The 10,252-nt window shown below is 40.7% G+C and overlaps 1 protein-coding gene across 1 annotated transcript; it reads left to right on the top strand.

Annotated features, from left to right (window-relative positions):
* Nucleotides 1-1,009: 1,009 nt before the first annotated feature.
* Nucleotides 1,010-9,499, top strand: WNT8A (Wnt family member 8A). The gene is made up of 6 exons (XM_070735857.1): nt 1,010-1,080; nt 1,180-1,213; nt 1,482-1,620; nt 3,558-3,683; nt 4,365-4,507; nt 8,939-9,499. Exons 1-6 carry the CDS (start codon nt 1,010-1,012, stop codon nt 9,497-9,499), a joined length of 1,074 nt encoding a protein of 357 aa, XP_070591958.1.
* The last annotated feature ends 753 nt before the right edge of the window (nt 9,500-10,252 follow it).

Here is a 10,252-nt window from a genome sequence, read left to right as displayed (position 1 = left end):
ATAGAATACAGTAGTCTAAGTTAAGGACGGAACAAATTTTGCATAGTGATGACAATTTCCCACTTTTCCTGACTGGGATTGTGTTATTTTAATCCGTTGCATGATTAAAATAAATGGGAATTATGACACTAGTGCTTTATACTTTTAACTGCTTTGAAATATTCCAAGATGACCATCCCTAGTGCAGGTATACTATCTTCTATAGTTCCAGGCAACATGACTAGGCTCCTTAGGAACAAGCCCTGCAAGGCATCAACTGAGGAAGGCTATTGAAGTTCACACATGAGGCTGCCCTCACCTTCCAGTGTATGAAATCTTAGCTCTATCCTGGAAGAAACCCAGTCAAAGTTTGTTCAACCATCAGGATTTCATTGGAAGGAGCAATTTAATCATCAAAGATAATTAGCCTTTCCCCAAATGATCCCCCTGATCTCTGGGGAGCGACAGAAGACCAGAAGAAGGAAAGGTGTTGCTTGTTTGTTTTTCAAAGGAGAAAGAAAGGACACCTCTCTTCAAGTCAAGGAGCTGCTTTAAGAGCATTAAAAAGTTCTCTATTGTTAGGCAAGTTCTGAGAATGGATAGCAAAGACACCCCCCCTCCTCCCTTTGCCTTTTGAAGTGCAGCATCATCAGGCGGCTCCTTCTGCTATCTTGTCATTGGGTAGCAAATGAATGGGGGTGGGTGAGGGGGGCAGTTGGCCATTTAGGCATCCACCTTATAAATAAGAAAGACTTACGCTGCAGGAACTTTCCTTCTTCTAGCATCGAATGAAGGGGGCTGGTGGGCCTAAGAGAGCTTTTTATTCCATAATTAGTCTTTTAAGTAATTAAAAGAGCCTTGGTGTTTTTTTCCACCCTCATTCTATTGGGCTGGGACATTTTGTGGGTGTTTTTTTTAAAAGTATAATAAAAGGAGGAGCACTAGCGCTTTTTGTTATCCAACAAATCCTCTGAGAAGGGTGTGAGGGGAAGACAATTTAGTAGGTCTGCTAGGGGAATAGAGATTTACCATGAGAAGAGGAACCTCTGTCACCCTGGCCAATCTCCTGCTATTTGTTGTTTTCAACATATCATCAGCCTGGTAGGCATTCAAGGCTCACTGCCACTTAGGGTTCTGGATTTGGAAGGACTTGGTTCAGAAATTTTTTTCATAACTTTTTTTTCTCCCTTCTTTCTACAGGTCAGTGAATAACTTCCTGATGACAGGGCCCAAGGTACTTATTTACACTCCCTCTAAAATACATTTTAAACTTGATTAATTGACGACAGCTTACTTTAGCCAATAATAACATATTATTTATCTATGGTAAGTAACCTTTATTAATATTGTGAGCCTCTGTGCAGAAATCAGAGAACTTGGCTCTAAATGGCTATATAATTGGACATAATTTGGATTATATCCTCTGGATATAATTTAAGGGTGTTTGGGAGGGTTGAGAAACATTGAAAACTAATGTATCATATTTGTTTTGTCTGTGAAAGGCGTATTTGAGGTACTCCACGAGCGTGTCTGCTGGTGCCCAAAGTGGAATCGAGGAATGTAAACATCAGTTTATCTGGGAACGCTGGAATTGTCCAGAGAGTGCCCTTCAACTTTCCACTCACCACAGACTTAGAAGCGGTAAGTGGATTTTAACACATCTCTGCCTTTCGATAGATCCACTTGAGTTGTGTTTAGCAGTCTAAAAAGGTGATGTGCAACTGAGAATAGAGCATAACGTGTAGGTAGGGTTCACCAAGTTCTCAGTTACCTGGGGCAGGACTTTATCATGGAATATGTGAAAGAATATATAATAGAGATATATTCCTGAACAGATCAAAGTAAATTTTTCTTTTACTCTGCTGCTATTATTTACCATAGGTGGGATTGCCCTTTTACTAGGAGCGGCATAGAAAATGGTTTTAGAACTCTAATTCTTACAACAAATCTGCGGAGAGGGGCGGCATACAAATCTAAATTATAAAGAAAGAAAGAAAGAAAGAAAGAAAGAAAGAAAGAAAGAAAGAAAGAAAGAAAGATTGTATGGAAAGAAAGTGACCGATCAGTCATCTGCTGTGCTTTATAGTATCAGGACTGGTATGATACCCAGTCTATAATGCATGTAGACATTGAGTTGGCACCTCAAGAGCATGTATTTGTTTGTTTGTTTGTTTGTTTGTTTGTTTGTTTTCAACCAAGGTTGAGGTCTGTCTTTTTATTCCAGAAATCAGCTGCTATGTTCATCCCTGTTAGGACAATGGTTCTATTAGCTCAGATCAGATTTTTAAAAATAGTGTTTTGAGTTTTGAGTCTCTTATTTTTGCTGAAGATCAAAAAGGTGGGCTAATGTAGTACATGGGTTTTTTAAAAAAAATTATGGTCAGGACTCAGTCAAAAAATGCAACTATTCTTTGCTGTTGTTTTTAAAAAACATTTTAAATAGGGCCATTCAGAAGTCAAAATGAAAGATGAACAATGATTATGATTATAAATCTGGAACTCAGAACATAATTCTATGCAACTTTCTTGAGAAGCGACTACTACTGAATTTAGCATGAAAGACTTCTAAATCTGTGGCTGCAAGAATACTTAATAAAATCATAAAATGAATGTTACCATTTAATGTGTGTGTGAGAGAGAGAGAGTGTGTGGGTGGGTGTATTGACATCCTCTTATTTAAAAGTATTTTTGAGAAGGAAGACATTTAATGGCAACAGTAATTTTATTACTTTATAAAGTATTCTTGCATATATATGTAAGTTTTGGTCTTTTCCCAAAACACACCCACCCACCAATATTTGGCACTAAAGAAAGAGCACTTGTGTGTATGTGTGTATTGGGGATGCTTCTGTATTTATGTGCATGTTTTAAATTCATTTTTAATACAAAATGAAAACTAATCTGTTGATTATCACTGGGCATCATATATCAATGCACTTAATTTATGAACTGACTTAGAGACCAGGGGAAATGTAGATGGATTAACCAATCAAACTAGCTCAGAATGAACAGACCCACTTTCATTCAATGCTGTATCAATGCTGCTTGATTTGTCGGCGACATGATAAAGTACATTAAATTAAAAAATTAAAAAACTTGAAGTTGAAATAAAAGCAATGACTAGAAAACAAATAAATTTATAATAAAAATGCAGTGATTATATCTACAACTTTAGTATTTCTCTCCCTCTAATTTCTTATCATGCTGTGCAAATTTGTAAAAAGAGCTTGTTATTCCTTAATTCCATTGTAATTCCTGTCTGTCCTTTGATGATGATGATGATGATGATTATTATTATTATTATTAATAATTAGATTTGTATGCCGCCCCTCTCCGTAGACAGATACATTTCCTAATGCAGAATCTTAGTGAGATTTGGGCATGAGAGAGGGGTTATAAATTATTTAACGAAACTTCTTTCCAGAGATTAGGAATGTATTGGCATAAAGAAATCCATTGCTGGCAAACCTGAGATGGGAAGATTTATTTTGCTTTCATTTTGGGCAGGAGAAGGGAAGATTAGACTATCGGGATTTGAGGGTTTATGTGTTACACTGACAGTTCTTTCTTCCTTCTAGCTACAAGGGAGACTTCATTTGTTCATGCCATCAGCTCTGCTGGAGTAATGTATTCCCTAACCAGGAACTGTAGCATGGGAGACTTTGAAAATTGTGGCTGTGATAATTCAAGAAATGGACGTGTAGGTGAGCCCCTGGGTGTTTTTCAAAGACATATTGAAGGAAGACAGGTGTTGTTAAACTGGTTAAGCTGGTTTTCACACATTTGCAGAACTGCAGGGTCCATATTTTGTATGACGTATCAATTACCCTCACAAATTGTGGAGATTGTGAACAATCCCAAGTAACACAACTGAAAAAAATGATTTATTTCCCAACCCTCAACCCCAACCCCATATGCATGCTCTTCTACTAATCATAGAAACATAGAAACATAGAAGTCTGATGGCAGAAAAAGACCTCATGGCCCATCGAGTCTGCCCTTATACTATTTTCTGTATTTTATCTTAGGATGGATATATGTTTATCCCAGGCATGTTTAAATTCAGTTACTGTGGATTTATCTACCACCCCTGCTGGAAGTTTGTTCCAAGGATCTACTACTCTTTCAGTAAAATAATATTTTCTCATGTTAGTTTTGATCTTTCCCCCAACTAACTTCAGATTGTGTCCCCTTGTTCTTGTGTTCACTTTCCTATTAAAAACACTTTCCTCCTGGACCTTATTTAACCCTTTAATATATTTAAATGTTTCGATCAAATATTTTGCTCATTCTCTTTAGATTTTTGGTGAATTTCTTAAAATCCACTTCTGTTTTATGAGTCAACCCACAGGTATTTGGAAATAATGCATTTTTTCCTCCCCCAGGTGGAAGTGGATGGGTTTGGGGAGGATGTAGTGACAATGTGGAATTTGGTGAAAAAATTTCCAAAAACTTTGTGGATGCTTTGGAGACAGCACATGATGCCAGAGCTTTATTGAATTTGCATAATAATGAGGCAGGAAGATTGGTAAGTTTTACTTAGAAAAATATTTCTTTTGGAATTGGGGTATGTGCAGACAATGTTACAGAACTATGACTTTGATCTGTGTTTTCCTGATTTGACCATCTCCAAGATTTCATGAACTTGAATGCTCAACTTGAATAACTATAGAGTTACCTTACCTGGCCCTACAAGGAACTACATGTTTCAATAAACTCCTTTTTATTTTGGAATTAGAAAATGTCATCATTATCAGTAGGACAATCGTTCAGTCATTGCTTTAAAACCAGTAATCACAATGTCTGATTTATTATTTTTTTAAAATTATTAAGTCCAATTTGATAAGATAAATACAAACTTTGCTCTCACTTAGCTATGGAGGAAAATATGGCAAATCTGTTCTCTATTAGTGGTTGATTGAAATTGATCAAGTTCCATATGAAAGTGGATGCACCAAGACAAATGCCTTGTGTGTCCAGTCACACTTGGCCAATAAAATTCAATTCAATTCAATTCCAATGAGAGATTTGGACAAGTCCCAACATGTCTGTTATTGACTGTTTCCTCAAAAGAATTTGGAAGATTGCTTGTTGATAACCCACAATGTGTGAAGTAAGCCTTGATGGCCTGGTTTGCAAACAATCCTTATCCATAACAGCTTGTATACAGACATCCTGCTAACCAATTGATTTTAATTTAAAGTTATTTTAAGAACTATTGCATTACAGTTTATTTATAATAAGTTAAATAGCTGACCATATATATTAAAAGTGTTGAGCACATTTTTCTGCAGTGTTTGATGAATATGAGTCTAATTTTCTCCAATCTGCTGTCCTCCATATGTGACATCCATGCTACTTAGGGATAATAGAAACTAGAATTCAACTTATGCAGAGGACAGGCGACTGCAGGAGGCTTCTAAGATATGGACATATTCTATACCTACTAGGCCAATAAATATAAGTCAGCCTAAACTGATAATGCACTAGACATTCTTTACATATTTATAGAGAAGTAAATTTAACTGAACATAGAATAATTTATTTTAGTAATGTATGTTGCTTGTTTCTATTAATAAAATGTCCACCTAGCATGGGAATTTAGCTGTGGAGAGGTTCAGGGTAGGTGGAAAGATGTTATAGGGAAATTAAATGAAAGCCTGATGCTTGTGCCAATGCTGGTGTGTATTTAGAATAACAGCAGTTGTTCCAGGTTTAGCTCTTTACTTTAATCATCTCTGCCCAAATCACTCACATTATCACTCTTAGAAAGTTGGCAGAAATCATGTATGTTAGGTAGCATTCAGATCTGTAAAAAGCAGGGCTCTCCTAGGATTCAAACTGGACTACTGTTTAGCATACGGCTGTCTAAAGGTGGTCCAGAGCTCTTATTGAAACGAGAGGCATCCATAATGCCCATATAATGCCCATATAATATCTGGGCATTAAAATTCCAATTAGAATTAATAGCTGTTCTTCCCCCTTCCCCCGCTCTCTTCCCGACCCCCCCCCCCCCATAGTGTTGCCAAGAATTGACAGACAGAGATGGAACCTTCCTGGTGATGGCCTTGCTCTGATATAATTTCATTTTTAGCCTACACTTTTATATTGTTTATAATTTATTTTACCATAATGCAGATCAGATGTTTAAAATGTTTTTGAAAGTATGATTTTGCGATTACAGTGATCCCCCGGTTATTGCGTTCCCGACCATTGCGAACAGGCTAATTTGTGATTTTTCAACCCGGAAGTCAAAACACCATCTGTGCATGCGTGCCCTTTTTTTCTATGGGCACGCATGCGTAGATGGCGCCGGGCAGATCAGCTGCTGGGCGGCTTCCCTGGGTCTTCCCCCTCTTGCTGGCGGGAGGGCGAAGCCCCCCCAGCACCCGCTCGCCCGCCGTTCGCCCGGCCACCCGCCGTTCGCCCGCCGTTCGCCCGGCCACCCGCCGTTCACCCGCCCTTCGCCGCCCTTCGCCCTTCGCCCTTCGCCCTGGAAGTTCGCCAGGAGTCAGCGGAGAAGCGGCGCGCCTGTTTTAAAACGATCGGAGCCGGCCTGGGGGGGCTTTCCAGCAACCCCCGAGCCCCCAACCCGGGCTCGGGGGTTGCTGGAAAGCTCCCCCAGGCCGGCTCCGATCGTTTTAAAACAGGTGCGCCGCTTCTCCGCTGACTCCTAAAGCGGGGAAGTTCGCCAGGAGTCAGCGGAGAAGCGCGCGCCTGTTTTAAAACGATCGGAGCCGGCCTGGGGGGGGCTTTCCAGCAACCCCCGAACCCCCAATCTGGGCTTGGGGGTTGCTGGAAAGCTCCCCCAGGCTGGCTCCGATCGTTTTAAAACAGGTGCGCCGCTTCTCCGCTGACTCCTAAAGCGGGGAAGTTCGCCAGGAGTCAGCGGAGAAGCGCGCGCCTGTTTTAAAACGATCGGAGCCGGCCTGGGGGGGCTTTCCAGCAACCCCTGAGCCCCCAACCCTTTCAGGGCGGGTGAGCGGCGGGCGCAGCAGCAGCGAGGAGTTTGCGTGGGCGGCGGGGAAACCCCAATCTTCGGCTCCCCGCTGCTGCGGCGGAAGTAAAAACACCATCTGCACATGCGCAGATGGTGTTTTTACTTCCGCAGCGCTACTTCGCGAAAACCCGCTCATTGCGGGGGGTCCTGGAACGGAACCCTCGCAATGATCGGGGGATCACTGTACTTCTTTTGATTTTGTATGGTTTTGATGTTTCAATAGTATTATAAATAAATAGTAAATCATAACAAATGTATATCCTCCCAAACTCTCTGGAAGAAAGTTGGGGGAAAAAACATTTTTCCAGATTTGTTTTTTAAAAAAAATCCTATTAAGCAATGTAAACCAATTAGCGCTGAACAGCAAGTTGTATACATTTTAAAAATTGATTCAGAGGATGTGGCGCAGCCCTGATGTGAACTTAATACTGCTGCACAACATTTCAAATTCACTTTAAAATAACTTTTGCTCAGACTTTGATATGAATGTGGAAGAAAGGAATACCCCGCCTTAACAATCATTTTTATAGATTTCTTAAAGTAGCAGTGTACCCTTCCTCTCCAGCTTACATAGAAGCCAAGCACTTTAAGGTCAAGGTCTAAGGCACTTATCCTGAATCAATTTGATGGCCTGCCCAGCCCTCCTTAGCTGAACTCAGGAGTTGATCCCACATGCTCAGATGTAATAAGACCCAACTAGTCTAACCTGTGTGACAAAAAGCCTGTCTCCCTTTTTATTTCTAGAATGGAAAGAACTAAAAGGGGGGGGCACTTTTCTGTAATTTTTAGAATTAGGGCCAAAGGGACGGGGTAGGGAAATAAGCAAGGGTTGGCTTCAAAAATTTTAGCAAGGGGTTTTCTGCTCAGTTGCTGGATGGATGTAGCCATGGTGGGCAAGGCGAGCCTCCTGCACCATAGTGAGTGGGGGTGTTTTTGCCCTCCCTGGGCTCCGGAGGCTTTCCTTGAGTTTCTGGGAGGTTGAAAACAGCCTCCCCGGGGTCTGGAGGCCCTCCTGAACTTCCAGTAGGCCTGTTTCTCACCCTCCCCAAGCCTCCACATGTGTGCTGCACTTACTTCAATAGTGGGTTCTAAAACTCTTTACTACTGGTTCACACGATGTTTCTGCACATGTGCAGAAGCGTTCCAGGTGGGTGGGTGGAGCCTCCCACCACCGGCGCTACCAATTCTAATAACTGGGCTGAACCAGGAGCAACCCACTACTGACTTACCTGCATCCAAAACAGTCTGTGTGGGGACTCCTGGAAGGGGCAGGGCAGGGTGAGCAGGTCCAGCTAGGAGTGGGATTTGGGGGGGTTCTCTGAACTGCACAGAATCTTAGCTAGAGGTTCTCCCAAAATCGTGCGAACCTCCAGCAGTTCATCCCTGGGAATAAGAGGTTGTTGCTTAAGGCCCAAATTTTTCCCTGTAAAGCTTCTGAACCCCTTTCTCAAAATGACATTTTCCCCAATCATTTTTGGAGTCCAATTTGCAGTATCCCCTACTGCAAATTGGGTTTGAGTCAAAAATTGCAGATAACAAAGCAAACATGTTGCCAGACCAGGAAGAGATAAATGGATGCCTCCCACTAAATCCAAGTGGCCAACAGCCATAAAGATTTGCAGTTTGGAAAGCTGTAGTCCAAACTATTTGGAAGATACCAAATAGTAGGGGCTTATGTGCAACGGTAACTCTTTAAAACCTTTGAATCTTTAATTACAAGGTTAGATTTTTAAATTTAGTCACTGTTTTCCAGTCTTGTGTCCTTCAGATATATTAGGATGAAACTCCCAATCGTTATGTTCTCCACATAATGTTTGACCATGCAAACTCTTAAAATAGCCTACTTGGGGAAGGATGAGTTAAGTTTCTCTTCTCACCATATTCTTTTGGTATTTAACAGATTTGTTCAATGCTCCTATTTCCTAGTATTCCTAAATGTTGTTCCATCTCTCATCCAAGGCTGTAAAAGCAACGATGAAGCGGGCCTGCAAGTGCCATGGCGTGTCGGGGAGCTGCAGCATCCAAACATGTTGGCTCCAACTAGCAGACTTCCGAGAAATTGGAAATTACCTAAAGAACAAATATAACCAGGCTCAGAAGCTAGAGTTGGACAAGAGAAGAATAAGAGCTGGTAACAGTGCGGAGAGTCATGGAATGTCATTGGAGCCCTTCAACACCATGCAGGCTGCTGATCTTGGGTTTTTGGAGGACTCCCCAGATTATTGCATCAAAAACAACAGCTTGGGCCTCTATGGTACTGAAGGACGAGAGTGTCTTCAAAGTGGCAAGAATCTAACCCAGTGGGAGAAGCGGAGTTGCAAGAGGCTCTGCTTGGAATGTGGCCTCAAAATAGAGGAGAAACAGATTGAACTTGTCACAAGCTGCAATTGCAAGTTTCATTGGTGTTGCACAGTGAAATGTGAACAGTGCAAACAAGTGGTAACTAAATATTATTGTTCCACTCGAGTGGGCTCCCTTTCCAATAACTCTCGGCATCGGAACAGGGGTCATGGGAGATAAATTCATCCTCTAACTTTCCCTAAGGCTAACTCCTTGCTCACAGGAAGTATTCAGAAAAGAGATCTTTGGATCATAATTGTCGGACTTTCAGTTTTTTATTGGACAAAGCTTCAGTGTTCACATTACACTGAACTAATTTTTTTTATTAAGTCTGAGTATTGCCAGTGCACAAAGTCATCACGGTTTATATGCCTACCTCTAAACTAGAAACATGGTTCCCCCTAGTCTACATGCTACACAAATGTTTTCACCAACAAGATAACCTTATATTATAAGGATCAATTCAGGCTTGGGATGTGTAGATGTTTCATTTACAATGCAATGTAATATGGCTTGTAAACCTAGACTATAGGCATTGATGGCTTTAAAGTTTCTTTCAAAAATTTCACATTCTTAAGCAACTTAAACCTTGTAGCAACTCCCCTTTCACATTGAAGCATTGTCGTTTTTGACAAGATTGGAATGAAAAAAGTCTGAAGCTGAAATTCAGTATTGTTCAACTACATGTATAATACTTATTTCCCTTTCTTCCCCAGTCTTGGATTTGCCTTTGATCTTATTTATAATTATTAATGTGATGTATATTTCCACAGCTTAGCCTTAGGACATAAAATGTTATAATTTTTCCTAGGATTCCAAGGCCCAAAGTAATAAGATATTGATGATACATAGGATCCAATCTGATAGCTATTATACATTATATGTTTTTAACTTGCAAAATACATAGTGATCAAAAGTATGAAAATCGGAGAC

This window comes from Erythrolamprus reginae, chromosome 2 (genome assembly GCF_031021105.1).
Source record: "Erythrolamprus reginae isolate rEryReg1 chromosome 2, rEryReg1.hap1, whole genome shotgun sequence".
Lineage (NCBI taxonomy): Eukaryota > Metazoa > Chordata > Lepidosauria > Squamata > Dipsadidae > Erythrolamprus > Erythrolamprus reginae.
This window is presented reverse-complemented; position numbering and strand designations above follow the sequence as displayed.